The following is a 20,661-nucleotide window of genomic DNA, read 5'->3' as shown; positions in this document are numbered from 1 at the left end:
AACATGATTTGACATATTGCTAGCATGATTCTACACAAATTATCACATTGCTAACATGATATAGCATGTTGCTAGCATGTTAAAACACGTGATTTAAGATGTTGCTAGCATGTTTCTATCATGAATTATGCTTGTTTGAAAGACATCATTGACAAAATGAATCCATCGGTTTGTCCCACAGACATTATTTCCCCAGATTTCCTAAAAAAGGTTTTTGAAACCCTTGGCCCTACAATACTATTGATTGTAAATAGTAGTCTCATTCATGGAGTTGTACCCCTACATTTTAAACACGCAATAGTGGAACCACTGATGAAAAAAACAAACCTGGATTCATCGGTTCTTGCTAATTTTAGGCCCATTTCGAAACTCCCGTTTCTTTCTAAAATATTGGAAAAAGTTGTTTTTAAAAAATTACTGTCCTTTCTAGACTTGCATGGTTTGCAAGAAATTTATCAATCTGGTTTTAAATCACTTCACAGCACAGAAACGGCTCTGTTAAAAGTTTATAATGATTTATTATTGGCCACTGACACAGGTAACTATGCTGTTCTTATGCTGTTAGATCTTACTGCCGCTTTTGACACCTTAGATCACAATATACTGATCTCTCGTCTTGAGCATTGTGTTGGTGTAAAGGGTGCTGCATTACAATGGTTTAGATCTTATCTGGCTGAAAGAACTTTCTCAGTACGTCTTGGGGAATTTGTGTCTTCTACTGCATCTCTTGTATGTGGAGTCCCTCAGGGTTCCATCCTTGGACCGATTTTATTTTCTTTATATATATTACCTTTAGGGTCCATATTTAGGAAACATGGCATCTCGTTTCACTGTTATGCAGATGACTCGCAACTCTATCTGCCTTTGAAACGAAACAATGCAAACTCTATAGCACCTTTGTTGAGATGTCTTGAGGATATTAAAGCCTGGATGGCCTCCAATTTCTTAAAGTTCAATGAAGATAAAACTGAAATCATTTTGTTTCGACCTGGTGGTACCATCAATACCTCTGATGTAGATCTTGGCGACTTAAAGTCATATGTGAAGCCCGTTGTAAAAAACCTAGGTGTTTTAATGGACGGTGACTTTAAACTAGATAAACAGATTAATTTGGTAGTTAAATCGTGTTTTTATCAGTTAAGGCAATTATCTAAAGTCAAGTCATTTGTATCTTTTACTGATTTTGAGAAGGTCATCCACGCTTTTATATCATCCCGCCTGGACTATTGTAATAGTCTCTATGTAGGCATTGGTGAGGCATCTCTAACACGTTTGCAGAGGGTACAAAATGCGGCTGCACGTCTATTAACAAGGACACGCAAACAGGACCACATTACTCCTATATTAGCTTCCCTTCACTGGTTGCCAGTTCGTTTCAGAATTGATTTTAAGATTTTACTTTTGGTTTTTAAGTCATTAAATAACACTGCTCCTAAATACCTCTCAGATCTATTACAGCCATATGTTCCATCCAGAGCACTTAGGTCTGCTGGGCAACTGCTTTTAGTCTCTCCCAATGCAAGATTAAAGAGCAGAGGTGACCGTGCCTTTGCAGTGGCGGCCCCGAAACTCTGGAATAATTTACCTTTGTACATCAGACAGGCACCTTCACTTGCTGTTTTTAAATTACATTTAAAAACATATTTGTATAGTACTGCATATAACACAGTATGAGAGTTACCTGTTAGGAGTTCTTTGTAAGTGTGTGTTATAATCCATTATTGTATTTATTGCTTTTTTATTGTGTTTTTATTTATTTTATGTTATTCTTTTTAGTTTTACTGCTTATTTTATATTGTATGTACAGCACTTTGGTGAACACCCGCTGTTTTAAAAAGGTGCTCTATAAATAAACTTTGATTTGATTTGATTTGATGTTTTCTAGTGTGAATTAGAACATTGCTAACATGATAAAATGAATAAAACCTGGTAATTTTGGGTAAGTATTTGTAGGGCCCTCATGGTTTGTTGTATCCGCTGTTCTCCTGTGTGTTTCTCTGAGGACGTCCCATCAGGCTCTCCATGGCGGTCGGAGGCCTGCAGGTGGCGCTGCTGTTCTTCTGTGAGGCTTCGCTCAAGCTGGAAGCGTCCAGAGACGGAGAAATCTCAGATCCATGACTGTTATCTGTCAAGTTGAGAGACTCCAAACCCCAGGATTCTCCTTCTGTCTTCTGCAAGGTGTTCTCTCCATCCTTATCATCCGCTTTGGCTTTCTTCTACAGAGGAATAATAAGAGAGGTTCAATTAAAATATACAACCATCTCACATTAATGAACAAACTCATGAATTAGTGTGAGAAGCCATGGCAGATTTCAAGAAAATAATCCCGTCTTAAGACCAACATTATTGGTTACAACAAGGTCCTTTTAGTTAATGTTTGCTAATCATTTCTGAATATTGAGAGCAACTTATTCACAGACTTATTGAGGTTAACCCGGCGTTAGTTATCACAGGGTTAAATGATGTCTCAAATGGAAAAAACTGTTCACACCTTATTCTTCCTTTTCTTATGTTTTCTCTTCTTCTTCTTCTTCTTCTCATCATCACTGTCGGAAGATGACGAGGAGCTACTTGATGATGAAGATGATTCCTTTATGAAGCAAGAAAAGAGCAGTGAGTGTTTTTCACATGTGCAGTAAATCTACAGAAATGAATCTGACCTTCACTTGTTTCCTCTTCCTCTTCTTCTTCCTCTTCTTCTTCTTCTTCCTCTTCTTCTTCCTCTTCTTCTTCTTCTTCCTCTTCTTCTTCTTCTTCTTCTTCTTCTTCTTCTTCTCATCATCACTGTCGGAAGATGACGAGGAGCTACTTGATGATGAAGATGATTCCTTTATGAAGCAAGAAAAGAGCAGTGAGTGTTTTTCACATGTGCAGTAAATCTACAGAAATTAATCTGACCTTCACTTGTTTCCTCTTCTTCCTCTTCTTCTTCCTCTTCTTCTTCTTCTTCTTCTTCTTGTCATCCTCACTGTCAGATGATGATGAAGAGCTACTCGATGACGAAGATGAATCCTTAAACAATAAAAGAAAAGGCTTGTATTTTACTTTAAAATCCTACCGTGAAATTTTAGAAAACATTTGAGGAAAACCAAAAAACTAAATAAATAAACTGATATTTACTAAATTGTACTTTTACTTTCTTTTCACATGCTGACCTTCACTTTTTTCTTCTTCTTCCTCTTTTTCTTCTTCTTCCTTTTCTTCTTCTTCTTCTTCTTCTTCTTCTTCTTGTCATCCTCACTGTCAGATGATGATGAAGAGCTACTCGATGATGAAGATGAATCCTTAAACAATAAAACAAAAGGCTTGTATTTTACTTCGATGAAACAGTAGAAAGTATTAGAGGAAAACCCCCAAAAATTAAATAAACTGATATTGACTCAATAATATTTTTACTATCTATGAATTCACGCACATGACATGCGGGGGAAATATGAACAGTATATCAATCCCTCGTTTTACTAAATCATGGCCACGATATAATAATTAATTTCCTTTTTTATGTAAATCAATAAGAGGAAAGGAAGTATTATATTGTCTGCATGATTTACTTAAAATGGGGAAAAAATGATTAAATCATGGCCAAGATTTACTAAAACAAGTGAACGAATTTTAAATTTGTGGCCACGATATATACATATATATTTGTCTGCATGTCATGTGCTCATTGTTAGCTGATGCATTTACTAATGTTAACTTTCTTTTCACATGCATGTGTGAAATTACAGTAAACTACATATTTTAAATGAATCTGACCTTCACTTTCTTCTTCTTCTTCTTCTTCTTCTTCTTCTTCTTTTTGTCATCCTCACTGTCAGAGGATGATGAGGAGCTGTCTGATGATGAAACCTGAGGATTGAGAGATTAATCTGCATTTACATTCATTTTCTAAGCAAATGACATCTTAACTGTGGCAGATCGATTTAGACCTCAGGAACAAGAATGAGTCCAATAAACACTGGTAAGTTTCTGTCCTTACTTTCTTCTTCTTCTTCTTCTTCTTCTTCTTCTTCTTCTTCTTCTTCATGTCATCATCACTATCGGATGACGAAGAGGAGCTGGAATCCTGTTGGGAAAAACAGCATGCCAACATGGTTTATTAAAGCAATAATACCCTCAGAGTCACCAGAATGTAATAACTACAACTCTATTCTTGTCTTTCTGGTTTTTCACAATCGAACCAATTCACACTGGATAAAGTCCCATTCTTTTAAACATTGAATTTCCTGTTCCACTCAAACACATCAGATAAAAACATGGGTTACAAACAGCATTTTATGTCAACTTCACAAAAATAATAAACCAATAATCAACCACAAAATCAACGATAATACCTATTCAGTGATATATCATTAGTTTAACTGTAGGATGTGTTCAGTTCAGAATATAGCAGAATTTAACTGATCATCGACTATTTTACATCAGTCAGCCTTTACTGTCTTTGTTCATTTTGCGTATGTAACTTATGAACCAGCCCATCAATAAAATGTGATTTAGTAGCTTAGATGTAGTTAGCAGTTATGATGACGTTTAAATCTTACTTTATCCTTCTTTTTCTTGTGTTTTTCCTTTTTCTTCTTCTTCTTCTCCTTCTCATCATCACTGTCCAAACTACATTCCTTCTGAGAGACAGAGATGTCAGATGTAATGAGTTTAGAGCATAGAAATTATGATTAGCAAAGTTCTGATTAATTAAGCCAATTATTATGTAAGTGCAATTTTTACACTGGCTGTGACTGAGAAAACACTAATGAAATAAACCACACTGTAAATTTTATTTTTATTTTTTACAGTTTTTGCCAATCAATTTTACAGTGTTTTCCCTGTTTTTTTAAATTTGAGAAATGTTTTATATATAAAAAAAACTGTTTATTGACATGTGTAACGTAATTTAACAGAGAAACTTTGTATAAATGGAATGCAGTATATATCTGTTTTTTGTTTGTTTGTTTTTTACAGATTTTCAATGATAATTTTAACAAAACTAACTGTAAAAATAAAGTGTTTTTTATTAACCTGCTGGCCTCTTTTAACACATGAAATACTGTAACAACTGTGTTAATTTCTGACACCCCTTAGCTTGTCACAGATTATCAGAGATCTGCTCAAAATAGAGATATCCTAGTTAAAAGTATATCTATCTACTTGTGTTAAGCAGGCCTCTTCTTTTGTTGTTTTTAAAACCAGTCTTAAAACCCATCTTTTCTCTTTGGCTTTTGACACCTAGTAAGATGTCGACTTTATTTGCTTGTTTTAATTTGTTACTTTGAATGCTTTTATTGTGTGCGTATTAATTGTACTTATGTTTATTTTTCTGTACAGCGCCACTTTGGACAACTTTGGTTGTTGTAAAGTGCTTAACAAATAAAGTTGGTATGGTATGGTAAGTTTAGCTGTTTAAAAAAAAGACCGTTGCTACGAAAACCAATGCAAAAGACAAATCACAAACCTCTGTGTTCAGCGAATCATTTTCACGGCAATAATTATGTCAGCCAATCAGAATGGACACCTCTGGTGGTGGCGCACGCAGAAAGAAGCGCGCGACATGATGAAGACGGCGGCGCGCTGGTGAACTATTCTGCTGTTTTCGAGGAAGCAACACTTGTGAGAGGAAACGTTGAAAATATTTACTGACACATTCAAAAATTCAACGCAATACTGACATAGCTAGAGTATACATTAAGATTGACGACCGAAAACAAAACAAGTAATGTATGTCAGATGTTACATTAGCTAGGTTGCAGATGCATTTTAGCTTTGTGTTAACGTTACCTGAACGCAATTTAACGTTGCATTTATAAGAACATTATCTTTGTGTTGGCTTGTATTGTTGTGGCCGTGACTGTGTGGCACGTGGCTGGCTAACTAAAAAAGTTAGCTAACTAAAGTTGACCACTGCTAGCAACAGCTTTCAAATATGCTGCGCACGTAAGCGCATTAACTGGCCCAAAACATCGTCAACATTATTAGAAAAAGATCATTGTTTGGGTTAAAGTGATAAGTCAACGTTGACTTTGGTTTCAAATGGTACACTAACAGCAGTCTCTAGCAAAAGCATCCACGATTCTCAAAAAAGTCAGCAAATTTAGTGTAATTGATATACAGCTAAAATGACATAAGGAAAATACTCGTAGTGTGGTGCTAGATGGTCACATTGTAAAGGTTTAAGAAACAAACACACTTTATTTCAATTTGTAAAGGCTTTTTCAATTTGTAAAGTGACTGTTTCAGAAATGCCTAAATTACAGATTTTTTTGTGACTGAATCTGAGACTCAAGTAAATAAAGAAAATCAATGTTGCTGTGTTACAATTTATTGTAATGTAATTTTGCACAAACATTATGCCAACAAATTTTTTTTTTTATTTTTTTTTTTTTTTTATTCAATACCAGGAATTGGAACAATAGCTATCTGGAACTTCAGGAACTGAGATCAGTCAGAAGCCTTCAAGCTCAAACATTAAAGCTGCAGTCGGCAAGTCTGGCAGATTGGGTCGATTAGCCAAAATTTTGAATGTTTACAACTCTCATGCCCCTCCCCACTACCAGCGAGCACCCTCCCATCGAGGTCGTGCTCGTCAGTGCGTCACTGTGCGTGTGTACCTGATTTTCTGTGAACGCGTCCGTCTCTTCAGCATCTATCAACACCATGGACTCGGAGGTAGGCTGCCCTGGCTAATCTATCCATGGATAGCAATAACCGAGGAATTGGAAGCTTGTTAGTAGATTTTCTCTCCGCCATCACGCTTCATGCAATCTCCAGGCGAACTTCAGGCGTGGCGTGTGCATGTGATATTAACGTGCGCGAGTGAGGGGGGATCTGTGGCGTGTGCACGACCTGTGATTGACAGTCAGATCTCACACCCCCCTGCGCTGATTGGACCTGATGAAGCGGGAGCGCTGGATTTTTGCAAAACAAATAACATGCTCCAGGTGGAGTTAGAAGCTCGGGGTTTTTTCTAAAACCACCTTATTTATGTTGTTCTGTTGGATTATAGTGTCGATTACACTGAATATGATCAAAAAAATGTTGCCGACGGCAGCTTTAAGTAAGTTTGCAATATGGCAAGTGTTCTAAATGCTTTCACATGTCCTATATGTGGCATTTCTATGGGAACAGTGAAAGGGAATGTAAATCATCAAATATTACACACAAATGAAGCACATGGTGAATCAAAGTTTTCCAAGTATAATTCCTTTAAAAGTCATATGTTGCGCCACCATAGGCGGTCATCCGTGTCACAATGTGAAACCGTACATTGCCATAATATATATATAGACAAATTAGGTTTCACATTACGGCCTTATTTATTTTATATGTGATTTTAAATTGAGTGTTACAACTGCCTTTTATATTTCTAAACAGTAAAGTGATTGTATTGCTTCAGAAGACTTGGATTTAACCTCATGGGTCAAATGGATTACACTCATGCTTTTATCTGTGTGTATCCTCAATGTTGGTTGCCTTTCATCTACATTGTTTGGATCAAAACAGCTGATAACTTTTAAATATCTTCATTTGTATTACACAGATAAACTCATACTGTTTTGAAAATACATGAGTTACTGTGAGAATGATTTTTTGGTGGACACCCTTAACTTTTTAACATAATGGAAAGGTAAAACCCAGAATAGTAAGGTTTTCTTGTTGTGCTAATATGCAAGCCAAATAATGTGGTCTTTTGACAGTCGTGATGTTAGACTTTTCTTTTCTTTTAACCTAATGTTTTAGACTTTTCTTATTTTCCTATGTACTGTAGGAGTTCTCCCCTCACAGCTGAAAACTGGATGATTGCTGTGGACCAGACCATCGTGAAAGATGCGGTTACAAATTGTGGAGATGCCCTTGTAATGATGTTCGTATCCTACTACTGCCTCAACATCAGTTATCCACTGGAACTTGGAGCAACTCTGGAGTTCATGCAGAGGTAAGACTTAAAGTTTAACCACAAAATGCATTTCCTGAAGAACAAAAAGTGTGTATATATGGCCCAAAGATGGATAGATAAACAGTTATCCATTTAGGAAATTAATGGACATGAAACCGGTAACAGAAGAAAGTCTAGATACATTTTATTTGGTGGCAAGATCATTACAACATTTATTCAATGACAGGAGCAAAATGAGCAGACGCTGTGCATTTCTGGCATCTGTGGGAAGACAACTGGGATTGGTACATTATGAACTGTCTATTCCAATTTTAATAGATCACAATTTTTTCCCTGTTGGACATTACATTCTCACCTTCCATCAATCTTGTGGTGCGACTATCACTGTGTCCTAACCAGACGCGATGCGATAAGATTCCAGCGACAAGCAATTTGTCTGTCCACACCAGACACGATTACAAGATGCAACAAAATCAATCAAAAACCACAGCCAATCAGAACAGTGTGTGGGCGGGCTCCCGCGGCAAGTGCACGGCCCCAGAGATTCATTTAGTTAAAAACATAATAAATCAAAATGTTTTATTTTACACATTACACCATTTTAAACTATTAAAAATACATACTGAGTTATTAAAACAATCTTTGTTATAGAATCAAGTTTGAACGTTCTTGTTTCCATTTGTGTAATTGTAAGACCTGAGGTAGTACGGCTACAAGACGGGAACAATAAATCATATTCAAAGTCACATTACACGCTTTTAACATTAAATAAAGCACATAAACAGTACCTGAGATTATCATTGCCATACTTTGTGTTGTACAGGGTCCCCGCGGATCCTTAAAGTCTTAAAAGGTCTTAAATTAGATTTTTTAAATTTAAGGCCATAAAAAGTCTTAAATATATATATATTTTTTTTAAAAGTCTTATTTTTACTTATGAAAGGTCTTAAATTTTAGATGACACTTTGACTTAGACTTATCTAAATGCTTTCGAAATTAAAACTATCTAATTAGCGTAGGCCTACTTATTATTTTTTTAATTCTATCTTTGTGGATTTGCTTGTTCACGTGACAATTGGCGTCACTTACGGCAGTATATTAGCCTACATCTGTCTCCTGCACGCCAGAGGAGAGAAGAAAACCAGTAAATGTCAGTTCAGTTGTAAGTTCAGTCTTTATGTGCTTATGAGTGTGTGATATTGTCTATGAACTATGATGATATTGTAATCATTGTTTTAACTATGTATGAGGCACTGCGAGTGCGAGCTGACATCACGTTTCTCTCAGGCTTGCTTTCACTGCGTGATGTGTCAGTGCAGTTATAGATGTGCCCAAATGAGTTTTTGTCTTATATTTATATCATATTATGTTGTTATATTAGAATATCACATGAGCAAGAGTGCCGTTTGCCTGTGCACAATTGCAAATGTGCTATTTATTTTATACAGCAGTTAAATTAACAATAAAGTTAACATTGTGAGTTACTTTTTGTACACAATATTGTCCATTTTCACTTTATATCGCCAACAAGAATTTCATAATGAAGCCGTGGTCCAACAGACAGCGATGATTTTTTTTGTTTTTGTTTCACTGAAATCCGCGTTTTGAACGAATCATTTTAACGATTCAATGAACAATCACATGTTTTACTGAATGAATCAGCCGTTTGAACGAATCTGTTGAATAAATGACTCCAACAACTCGCTTATTCTTGCCGCCACCTACTGGTGGTTTTAGTTTCATATTTAAAGTATCCTTTAAAGGTCCAATATGTAACAATTTTGTAATAAAATTTCCGAAAATAACTTGCACAGTGTGATATATTTCCTCCAGTTGTGTACTTACAATATCTCAAAAGTCTCCAAAGATTTTTTATTTCAGAGAAATTCCGATTTTAAATAACTGTCCATCCCGGAAAAGAAATGTCGCCTCTCAGTGACGCAATATCCGCACTATCCTTTTTTTCCGGTGTGGACCATGTGATATTCCACCACACCGGAATATCACATGATCAAATGCGATGTGGTGGTTATAGCGTTATAGCCATAGACTGTATGGTTATCGTTGTTATGGATCACGATTACTCTTTGGTGAGTATTGAAGTGCCAACAAAAAGAAAGCGTCCATATTCGGATACACGCAGACTGTGTGACAAACGGAGGAATAAAACCCGGATAAATATCGGCCAGGCGTTTTTGAGATGGAGAGAGCCGCGCGACAATCTTGGACTTGACAGAGACTCTGCTCTCGCGAGTGTATTGATAGACAGGTAAGCAAATCAATTATTTTTTTATTGTACAAGTAACGTAATAGTTACAGTAAAGATGATTTAATACATATGAATTACACCACATGCCTGTACATTCTGTCACTGTAGCATTTTTTATCAATAACGTTACCTGTGAGAAAATAACATGACGTGGCAAATGGATTGTTTCAGTTTCCAAAAAGGTGTCCCATCAACGTCAACTCCTAGTAAAAGACCTGTAATGCCTCTTCAAACACTGTCTACCATAGCTTCTTCCAGTGACTCTCAATCAGACAGGTTGGCATTTGCTGAATATCAATTCTAAAAGATGTTTCCTAGAACCACATTGGCTAAAATACTACTATGTACATTACAGAGAGCATTGTTTTCTGGAGTCTGGAATAGAACAACTTTCCAAGGCAGAAAGTGATGAGCAGTTTCATGAAAGGTGCCATTTTATATTATATATTATTTTAGGGATGATGTTATTAATTGTTTTATGATGTTTTATCTTTCACAAACTTCAATCTTTCACCAAGCCATTCTTATTAATTAATTTAAATAAAGATCTTATGTGTTTAGTTTTTCAAAGATGATTGTTAGTGATGAGTCCACCATTACCCTGAATGATGATGTCAATGATCTTCAGAATACCGTGTGAGTGTTCAGATGCATTTTATCAATTCAAATGTATTTGCAGTATATTCATGTTTTTGTATGTTTTATAGAAATGTAATTGTTGTTTACATAAATGATGATTATAATAATTATATAACATTATTATTACTTTTGTTATTATTGTAAATGCCTATTTTGCAGGATTGAATGGAGAAATACTGATGATGCCACAAGGGACACAGACAGTGAAGACAGCACTTCAGATGATGATTATGTACCCTCCATCTGTCTCAGGTTTGTCTACAGGAGTCATGTTTTTAGCTTGTGTATATGTAGAATAGATTAATCTTCAACCCTGCTCATGAAAGATCACTGTCCTGCATAGATTATATAAAATCAAATTGGGAATGTTATCTTGAATAGTGACCCGGAAGAGCTTGATCAGGTGGTTATGTTGTGTTGGGGTAGAAGCTAAACTCTGCAGGAATATGAGATGATAGGGGCAGGGTTGAAGAATAACTTTTTTTGGCATATACCAGTATAAACTGTTTTGCCTCCCAGGTGACATTAAAGATAGTTTAACTTTGAATATGACAAAAGTAGAGATTTTGTATTTATATTAAATATTTACAGAACTGGAAGAGGCAAAACAGACTTTGTGAAGATTCAGGAGCTTCCAGTTCTTGGCCTTGAAGAGACCGTTCATATTGCAACGCAAAATGAAGTAGTACCAGTACGAGAAGATCATGTATCCATGTCTTCTGGCATCCAACATGTCATGTGTGAAGAGGACATCATTGGACAAAAGGCATCGATCGTCTATGAGTCAACGCTGAAACACCTGGTCACATTTTTGCAGCTGCCGATGGTGAGGTGTAATTTCATTGAGACAGTTACAAATGTGTCATGCCAGGCTTCCGGACCTTTTGAAGTCCAGCTTTCTTCAAGGGGAACTGACACTGTCATACACTGGGTAAATATATCTACATGCTTTTTTTTCTTTTGAAATATTTAATTATTGTGGTTTTGGATGTACGTGAAAATAGAAATTTTTGGTAATAGGTTCCATTCAAAACATCATACTATATATTCTTGAAATAAATGTAATTATCATCAGCTTAAAATGTAAAATTTTCATTTGAACTTAACATCACACAGTACTAATGTGAAATAGCTGGTGTTTATTACAAATTGTCAGTAGTGTATAACATATTATGTGTCAGTGCGTAAATGCAATTAATCTACTGTGTCATGATCTTTTAGATGTGTTCAAATGGACACAAAGTATGGGTATAGAATTCACAGCCCACACTTAAATACGGCATGCAGGAAGGGGATTTCATGATGGCCACAAACATTCTCCTGGCAGGAAATAATTACTACAAAGTAGCACACCTATTCAACTATATGAACATGGGCTTTGTAGGGAAGGACACATTTTTTAATATTCAGGACACCTATTGCATTGGAGCAATAAAGAACGTGTGGGAGGAGAAGAGATCTGCAGCCATTCAACGTGCGAAGAGTAAAGATGGGATTGTCGTATTAGGTTTGTTCTAAAGTAGCAATTAACCACAGGAATTATGTACTAGTTGATTTTTATATATCGTTTTTGTTGTTGATTTTCTTTCTTTATAAAAATATATATTTTTAAATATAGCTTGTTTATTGTTAATACTATGCTTGTTCATCATTTATAGTGTATATCAGTGATCATTTATAGATGTATTGTGTCCTGTACAGCAGATGGACGAATGGACAGTCCTGGCTACTGTACCCAGTATTGCTCCTACACTGCCATGGAGAATGATTCAAAAGAAATCATCTCAGTTGTTACCATCGATAAGAGGCAGACCGCACGCAATTCTGTGATCATGGAGAAAGAGGCTTTTGTCACGACCATGGACAAGCTTCTTGGCCAAGTTAAGATTGCAGAAATTTGCACTGATGCTCACACACAAATTGCCTCCGTTATGAGTAAGTTTGTATGATTGAAACCACTACCAGAAAAGGCTTTTGATATGTGACAAATGTGTACAGTATGATTTGTAAGCTGCTCTTATCTCCCTTGTAAGATAAAACAACTGGTCGCTATAAAGAGACAGGAATTGTTCACTCATGGGACATATGGCATGGGGCAAAGAATTTAGCCAAGATGATCTCTGCGGTAATTTGTCATTCTTGAGTCTCTTTGTTGCTGGTATACATCTGATGCTGTTTTATGCTAAAATGTCCTAAACCACATATGTTTTTTGCAAACTAAGGCAGCGCAGCAATCTGGACAAAAGATCCTTCTCCACTGGTTACAAGACATTGTAAATCACTTTTGGTTCTGCTGCAAGACGGCAGACACGAAGCAACAGTTCCTTGTAAGGATTACACTAGCAAATTTGATCCAATTTCTTTCATACCAAAAATAAATAAATACAATTTCTTAAATGTATATAACGTCTACTCCCGTGCAACTATGTGCTATGTTAGAGTCTTTATTCACACGTTAGGCTGGTGATAGCTTTTATACATTAAAAAAGAAATTTATTCTCAGAGCACTGCATAATGATTACACAACACGGCACCTAAAATATCTCTATTATGTTGTTGTTAAACTATGTGATTATATTCAAACATTTTTATTTGAGAAACTGTGGAGCAGTGTGCTTCACCACGTCACCAACAAGCAGGAGTGGTACCTTGGTCACTGCCGGCATGGGGCACTGCCAGAGAACCAAGACAGACAATGGCTGGAGAGTGGTTCGAAGGCTCATAAGGAATTGGAAGCTATAGTGTTTAAGAAGAGGTGGCTCAGAGATGTCCACCGTTATCTACCTTTCAGGGAACTACAGGAAGCACTCTCCTTACTGACAAATTGATTTGAGATTTTGTTAATTTTTCCATTACTCAACAATTTTCTAAATTATATTTTTGAGTAATTACAGATTAGGTTACAGTATGTGTTTAGTAACCCTGTGTTTGAGAATATAAATACAGATCAACCTGTCATCTTGAGGCGTTCCACAACCACTTGCTTATGTATGCCAGCAAGCGGTTCAGCTATTCACCAATGGTGTACGAGGCAAGAACTCTCCTGGCAGCCCTGGATTACAACCACCATAAAGATAGACCACCACTGCTAAACAAAAAAGGGGAAAAGATGTAAGAATACAGCCCGTTCTCATACCCAAGACGTCACTTTTTGTCACTTTCAACCATGCTTCAATATCTGACGCTCAAAGCACCCTTTAGCGTCCATATGAGACGCATAACCCTACCACAGACCTAAACCTACCCAACCGAAGCGTCTCATATTGACGCTAAGGGTGCTTTGTGCGTCGGATATTGACGCTTCCGAAAGCGTCAGTTATATGACGCCTAAACCTACCCATAACCGAAGCGTCACATATGGACGCTAAAGGGTGCTTTGAGCGTCAGATATTGAAGCATGGTTGAAAGTGACAAAAAGTGACGTCTTGGGTATGAGAATGTGTTGAAGAATATCATCATTTAACATGCCTTGCTTCCATAAAAGGCAATAGCATAGTATGATTGTGAATTTCAACAATTTTGTTTTGATTCTCAACCAACTATTTATGTTTGTGTTGTTCATATTGACGTATAAAATATGTTATATGTGTGTATCACTAATATAATATCATTCTTTACTTTACAGCTTTCGTCGAGTGTTTCATAAAAAAACAGGAAGATGGACTGTATATGCTTTGAAGGTGAACAAAGACTACAGCTACATCCCAGATCTACAGGCAGCAATTCTGCATGAAAGACTACAGGCTGACAAGGGGATGCCAAGGCGTCGGACTCTAAGGCCAGAGGATCCACGGAGACTGGGCCTCATTCCAGAAGTCCCACCTCCACCAGTTGACACTATTCTTGAGTCCCATGTCAATAGAGGGATAGGTATGTCCATCAAAATATCACTTGCTTAGTAGTGCATATTAGCTGCTAAGATATTTGTTACAAGCTAATCATTTATGAAAGTTGGAATGATCCGTATGATTGTTTTTCTATTGCTATGGATCAGTGAAATGTTTGGTATATTGTGCTTATTTAGCTGTACTTAATGCAATGGGGTTTTTTTTATCCCCACAAAGGAGCCATACCTACACTATATGAGACAGATGAGCCCTGAACTACAACCTCGCATCCACACCACCAGAGCTCTGTTTTGGACAGTCTAAACCAAAAGAAGTTATTTTGTTTATAAAAATTGGGAATCAGACATTTAATTTTCCTTGGTCGTATATCATTTGAGTGTGCAACCTCACTAAACTGCTCTTAACCATGTATATATTTTGGACGACAGGTAATATTTGTTATAGAAATATTTTATATACATCATGCAAACAAAGAAATATTGCAAAACCACTATAACATTGTTGTTTTTTATTTATACTACTCTGACAATACAATACATTCCTTATATTCTTAGGAGGACTCCAGGTCTCATCTGGATTTGATAATTCCAGTGAGGATGTATCTGTGTTTCCCTGCAACACATGCAACTGTCAATAATAGCACTTATAAACAAAGTTATATTGCTCTTTGTACTTCGGTAAGGCTTTTTATCACGTGTTGTGACCGAGATTATGGCAGTACAATTAAATACAATCGGATATGTGTTATTTAAAAAAATATATTTAGTCATTACTTGCAAATGTTCGTTCAAATTGACTTTTAGAACGATTGGTTTGAACACGTTAAACAACACGGCATTAACCATAAACACGTAAAACTGCACAACATTAACCCAACAAATCATTTGACAAATAGCTGTAAGTTGTAACGGGATAATATAGCATAACATTTCACGTTCCTTGCAGTTCATTAATTATGATGACATAAAATAATACGATCAGACATACAGGTAATACAAAAACGAATAAATTACCTCATCCGTGTTCATGATTCATTAATTCCATTTAGATACATCGCTAGATAGTGAAAACGACATCTCCCATCGTCACCTCCTTCATAGCGTCATCAAGCTTCGCCTTTGTTATTGTTGGAAACTGCGCCCTCTTGTGGTGAAACAATATTACATATTGGACCTTTAATTAAAACGTTAAAATTATAAATCATTTCATATTTAAATATTGAATAGCTTTATTTATGCAATTGTAAATGAAGTGTAAATATAGTAATGCCAGTTTTGATGCCGCTTCTGTGTCACAAGGATGGATTTTAATTTAATGATTTAATTTGACATTGATACTGTGTTATTCTAATATAATTTAATTTGAATGTTAGAATTTGACATAAAAGGTGATGCATACCTCTAAATACGTTTAGAAACAATGTCCATATATAGGTGAAAATGCCCCTGGAAATCAATGTAAGGTGGCAAATATTGCCCCTTAATAAAAATGTTAATTTCGGTCACTACTGTGAACTGACCACTGCATAGAATATAAAAAATATGAATATCGTGGGTTTGCTGTCAACAACAGGCCTAAACCAGCCAGGGTACCAGTACAAAAACACAATCAGTAAAATATCATCTAATTATTATCAACAATACGTTGAAAATATCGAAATATATTTTTGTCAATATTGCGCACCCCTAATGTACGGTATTAATTTTGATTTCTTCAGGTCTTAAAAAGGTCTTAAAAAGCCTTAAATTTGACTTTATAAATTGTGCAGAGACCCTGATGTAGTTCCAGCTGCGATGTGGCAGAAAAATAGAAGCAGTTTCTAAAATAGAATAATTGTGTGTCGCCGTCACGGCTGGTTAGGACATGGTGTAACACTTCCTTTATGATCTATGGAGATGTTGACACTGGCAGCAGATTTTAACACTGGTTGTTGGAACGCATCACAGCCATTGTAGGCACAGTTGCTTAATGGGAGATACTTGTTCACCCCAAAATAAAATTGTCATGGTTTACTTGCACTCATGTTGTTCTAAACCTGTATGAATTTCTTCTTTTGAACACAAAGAGATATTTTGAAGAATGTTTGTAACCAAACAGTTGATGGACACCATTGACTTCCAAAGTATTTTTTTCCATACTATTGAGGTCAATAATGGGGTCCATCAACAGTTTGGTTACAAACAAATCTTAAAAATATATTTTGTGTTGAACAGAAGAAATAAATGTGTAAAGGTTTGTAACAACTTAAAGTTGAGTAAATGATGACTTTATTTTGGGGTGAACTATACCTTTAGATATGTCTGTCACCTCTCTAGCTCAGTTTAAATACTTTTTATATGGCTCATCAGAATTGCTGATTATGAAAAATGTTTGTAGCACTATATTCAAGTGTATTTCTGTCTTCACAGATGCCTTTTCAGGATAAATCCAGATAGGGGGACCAAAGTGGAGAAGCAGCAATCTAAAAAACAGCAGTCCATAAATCCTAAGGTTCTTTCTTTGATTACAAACATTGCAGACTTTGAATGGCGAGAGTAGACATCATCTCACATGCCAGCTTCTTTCTGTTTCATACATTTCCATTTAGTTTATATACTATTCTGTAATGTGTAAAGGGTTCATTCTGCTTGTATTTTGTGGCTGACTTATCTTGAGTGAGTGCAGCGTTTTAATGTGTGTTTACACGTTTTAAATTGTGTACATTTCAAAGTACAGGGTTAAAAAAAAGCTCCAGTAGTTTTAACCAGTGGGGAGAACCAGTTTCATTAAAAAAAAAAGTGTATATATATATATAATGCTGCTAAACGATGCTTTGTTAAATGTTGATCACAGGATGTATTTGCAGAGAACAAATAAAACAAAATTAAGATTACTGTTGTTGTTGTTTTTATTATTATTAAAGCAAATCTTAGTTATTTTTGCAGGTTTTTTTTTATATTTTTTTATATTTTTGTGTAGAATAACAGTAATAAACCGTAATTATAGGATAAGAAATTACCTTTTTTTTCCAGTATATCTGTTATCTGTACTTAACTTTTATTAAAGACAATTTTTTTGTGTTTTAGAGGTGTATGACTGTATTTTAACAATTAATTTGTTAAAATGAAAAGATTTCATGGTTTTAAAAGGATATTTTTTGTGTAGAATAACAGTAATAAACCGTAATTATAGGATATAATCCTATATATAGCCCCTGCTGCCAGAAAATTACAGTTTTTTTGAAGTTTTTATTTTTTTCTTCCTTCATTAATATTTGATATCGAAGGGTCAGATGTGCATCTGAGTTCATGACAGCAACACAAACCTTCTTTTTCTTTACTTTCTTCATTTTGTCTTCCTGTTTGTCATCCGCTCCCTCATCATCAGACATACGGACATCGTCCCGGGCAGAGGTCAAGCCAGCAGACTCAGCAGGAAGTGCTGCAGAGGACAGGAAGTTGCTTTCGCATGAGTCATGTGACCACCATGGAAGCTTTGAACCAATCCTCACTCGCAGGGTTATATTTAGGCTGAGACGATACACCTATCTCCAGATTCAGTACTATCACGGTACTTGGGTGTCGATACGATATGTATTGTGATTTTTAAGTATTGTGATTCGATATTGCTATTTTTGTTTTCTTCTTTAGCTCTAGACCATGAGGAAAAGTTGAATGACACACTTATACATGATGGTGCAGGTCGTATATATGTAGATATCTCTCCGTACACTATTTTTCACTTTCTCGTGTCCACTAGTAAGATAAAATAAACACTGTTTTAAAAAGGTAAATCTAACAGTAATTTTCAGGTAAAGAAAGTGAATAATCAAATGTAAAATAGCACTGCATAGTCTTCACTCTATACATTAAATATAGATTAATCCTTATTAAAGTTACAAAAGTGTTTTCTTTTGTTCTTTGTTGTTTGATTAGCATTAACACAAAGACAGCAGCAAGTTTATTAGGCTACTGTCACTTTAAGAGCTGCACAGATCTAATATACTGATACACATGTTTTATTTCTTCAGACTATGGTCTAGATTTACTAACAGTTATCGCCAGTGCAAACACTCTTTTGGCGTTAAAAAAATACTGTCAGGATTTAGTAAAGAAAGGCTGATCGTACTGCATAAGCATTTGCAGGAGTTTCCTTTCAGACGCAGTATTTATGAGAGGAGAGTATTTAAATGAATCACTCAAGCTGATGTACTAAGGTTTGCACTCGTCAGTTTCCTGGTGTTTGTGCCATTATTTAACACCCAAAACAGCAGGTCTTAAACAAGACGCTAATCTTGGTAGATTGTGTTATAAATACTAAATATTCTGATAAAAATGAATAAAAGTCATATGGGTTTGGAACAACATAAAGAAAAAAAACAACAAAGAGAAAAAATACTATATTTATTTTATTTATTTCTCAACTAAAATAGATGGCTGAATAGTGTTGAAAGCAGATGAAAAATCTATAAAAAGTCATTTAACAAATGTTTTCTGCTTATCTAAATGCTGAAATACTAAATGTAAGAGAGTTGCTCCTGGATCCTCTACACCTCGTTTATCCCTGTACACAAACTGAAGAGGATCTAGAGATCTCTGAGTCCTTTGCAGAATTTCTCTCTTAACTCATTTTTCAAAACATTTCATAACTGAGGATGTGAGCGCCACAGGTCTAAAGTCCTCTAATATCTGTGAATTATGCTTTTCTGGCATTGGAATCACAAGAGACTGCTTCCACTTTTTGTAGTTGTAGGGACCGAACAAAAATGTCATCAAATATTGGTCCTAACCGCTCAGCCCATTCCTTGAGTAAACGACCCCCTATATTATCAGGCCCCGGTGCCTTCCTGATTTTGCCCTGTTTAAAAGCTGTTATCACATCCCCCACATCAAAAGGGACACAAACATTCTCTCCGGTTATCCTACATTCATTTTTCAAATCCTCAATTTCCTGTTTAAAATCATAAGTATCAAATCTCAAATAAAAATGATTGAAATCCTGCACTAAAGCTGCATCTGAACTGAATCCGTTCAAACTAATTCTATTATGTATTTTCCTACTATCCTGACCTGTTATTAAATGCATCCCCTCCCAAACAGAACCTAGATTTCCCTTTTTCATTTTTAGACTGAGATCTTCCTTATAAACTCTTAATTTCACACTTAATTTCTCTTTTAGCATATAATGCTCTACAGTGTTTCCCTCTTTAAAAGCCCCATTTCTTTTTGACTAAATAATCTTGAGTGATTTTGTAACCCACGCTTTGCTGTTTGGAAATTTCCTAAATGATTTCACAGGTATTAACATATCCTCACAGAACGTCACATAACTACAAATTGCATCTGTTTCTTGATCAATGTCTGAACCAGAGTCCTTAAAAGCACATCTGTACAATCCAGACACCCTTTTACACGTACCGTAGCATCTTCAGGCCAGTCTTTCTTCTTGACTAACTGTGCCGTCTCACGTTTCAGAACAGTTTTATATATAGAGACAAGTAATACCATATTATGATCTGAAGTTCCCAAATGACTTATAAGCTCCTTTAATCGATCCATAACACAAATCCAAAATTGAATCCTTACGTGTTGGGCAAGTTACATACTGATTAAAGTGGCCCAGTGATTTCTCCAATGTACACTTATTACAAAACCTTGGTCAAAAACTATGATCTTTTTATGTTATGTAATAAAATATTTACAGTGTTTGTTGAAAGTTCCTGCATCTACTAATGCCGCGTTTCCACCGCAGGAACTTTCCCCAGGAACTAGGAACGTTGGGCTGGTACTCGATGTGTTTACACCGCAGGAACCAGGGTCTAAATGAAGTTCCGGGTAAATATTTCCCCTTCCGATAGTCCCTGCTCGTGAGGTAGTACTTTTTCAAAGTTCAGGAACTTTCAGGGGTGGGACTTGTGCACTGCACAAGCTGATTGGTTGTGTTCTCGCCGCATTTTGGTTGGATGATTCCACGCAGCATTTTATTTATTTTTAACCGCCCTTTTTAAAAAATCTATTGCGGTTCGTGTCGTGGCTTCA

At 35.9% G+C, this 20,661-nt stretch overlaps 2 protein-coding genes across 2 annotated transcripts in view; one reads left to right on the top strand and one right to left on the bottom strand.

Moving 5' to 3' along the window:
• Positions 1 to 17,516, top strand: part of LOC309506213 (uncharacterized protein) — a 415,585-nt gene extending 398,069 nt beyond the window's left edge. The window contains exons 15-23 of the transcript XR_014208682.1: positions 7,760 to 7,927; positions 11,388 to 11,727; positions 12,018 to 12,303; positions 12,498 to 12,731; positions 12,830 to 12,921; positions 13,019 to 13,123; positions 13,394 to 13,907; positions 14,422 to 14,666; positions 17,053 to 17,516. The gene's annotated coding sequence lies outside the window, so the exon portion shown is untranslated. The remainder of the gene's footprint in view (positions 1 to 7,759; positions 7,928 to 11,387; positions 11,728 to 12,017; positions 12,304 to 12,497; positions 12,732 to 12,829; positions 12,922 to 13,018; positions 13,124 to 13,393; positions 13,908 to 14,421; positions 14,667 to 17,052) is intronic.
• LOC309506341 (uncharacterized protein) lies at positions 1,868 to 18,864 on the bottom strand. The gene is made up of 9 exons (XM_082180209.1): positions 17,949 to 18,864; positions 4,542 to 4,622; positions 3,980 to 4,066; positions 3,757 to 3,849; positions 3,156 to 3,284; positions 2,899 to 3,012; positions 2,661 to 2,828; positions 2,492 to 2,590; positions 1,868 to 2,216 (listed from the first exon to the last, which is right to left on the bottom strand). Exons 1-9 carry the CDS (start codon positions 18,012 to 18,014, stop codon positions 1,959 to 1,961), a joined length of 1,095 nt encoding a protein of 364 aa, XP_082036335.1. The 5' UTR covers positions 18,015 to 18,864; the 3' UTR covers positions 1,868 to 1,958.
• Between the last annotated feature and the right edge of the window lie 1,797 nt (positions 18,865 to 20,661).

The sequence above is a fragment of the Leuciscus leuciscus genome, assembly GCF_965113295.1.
Source record: "Leuciscus leuciscus genome assembly, chromosome: 9".
Classification (NCBI taxonomy): domain Eukaryota; kingdom Metazoa; phylum Chordata; class Actinopteri; order Cypriniformes; family Leuciscidae; genus Leuciscus; species Leuciscus leuciscus.
This window is presented reverse-complemented; position numbering and strand designations above follow the sequence as displayed.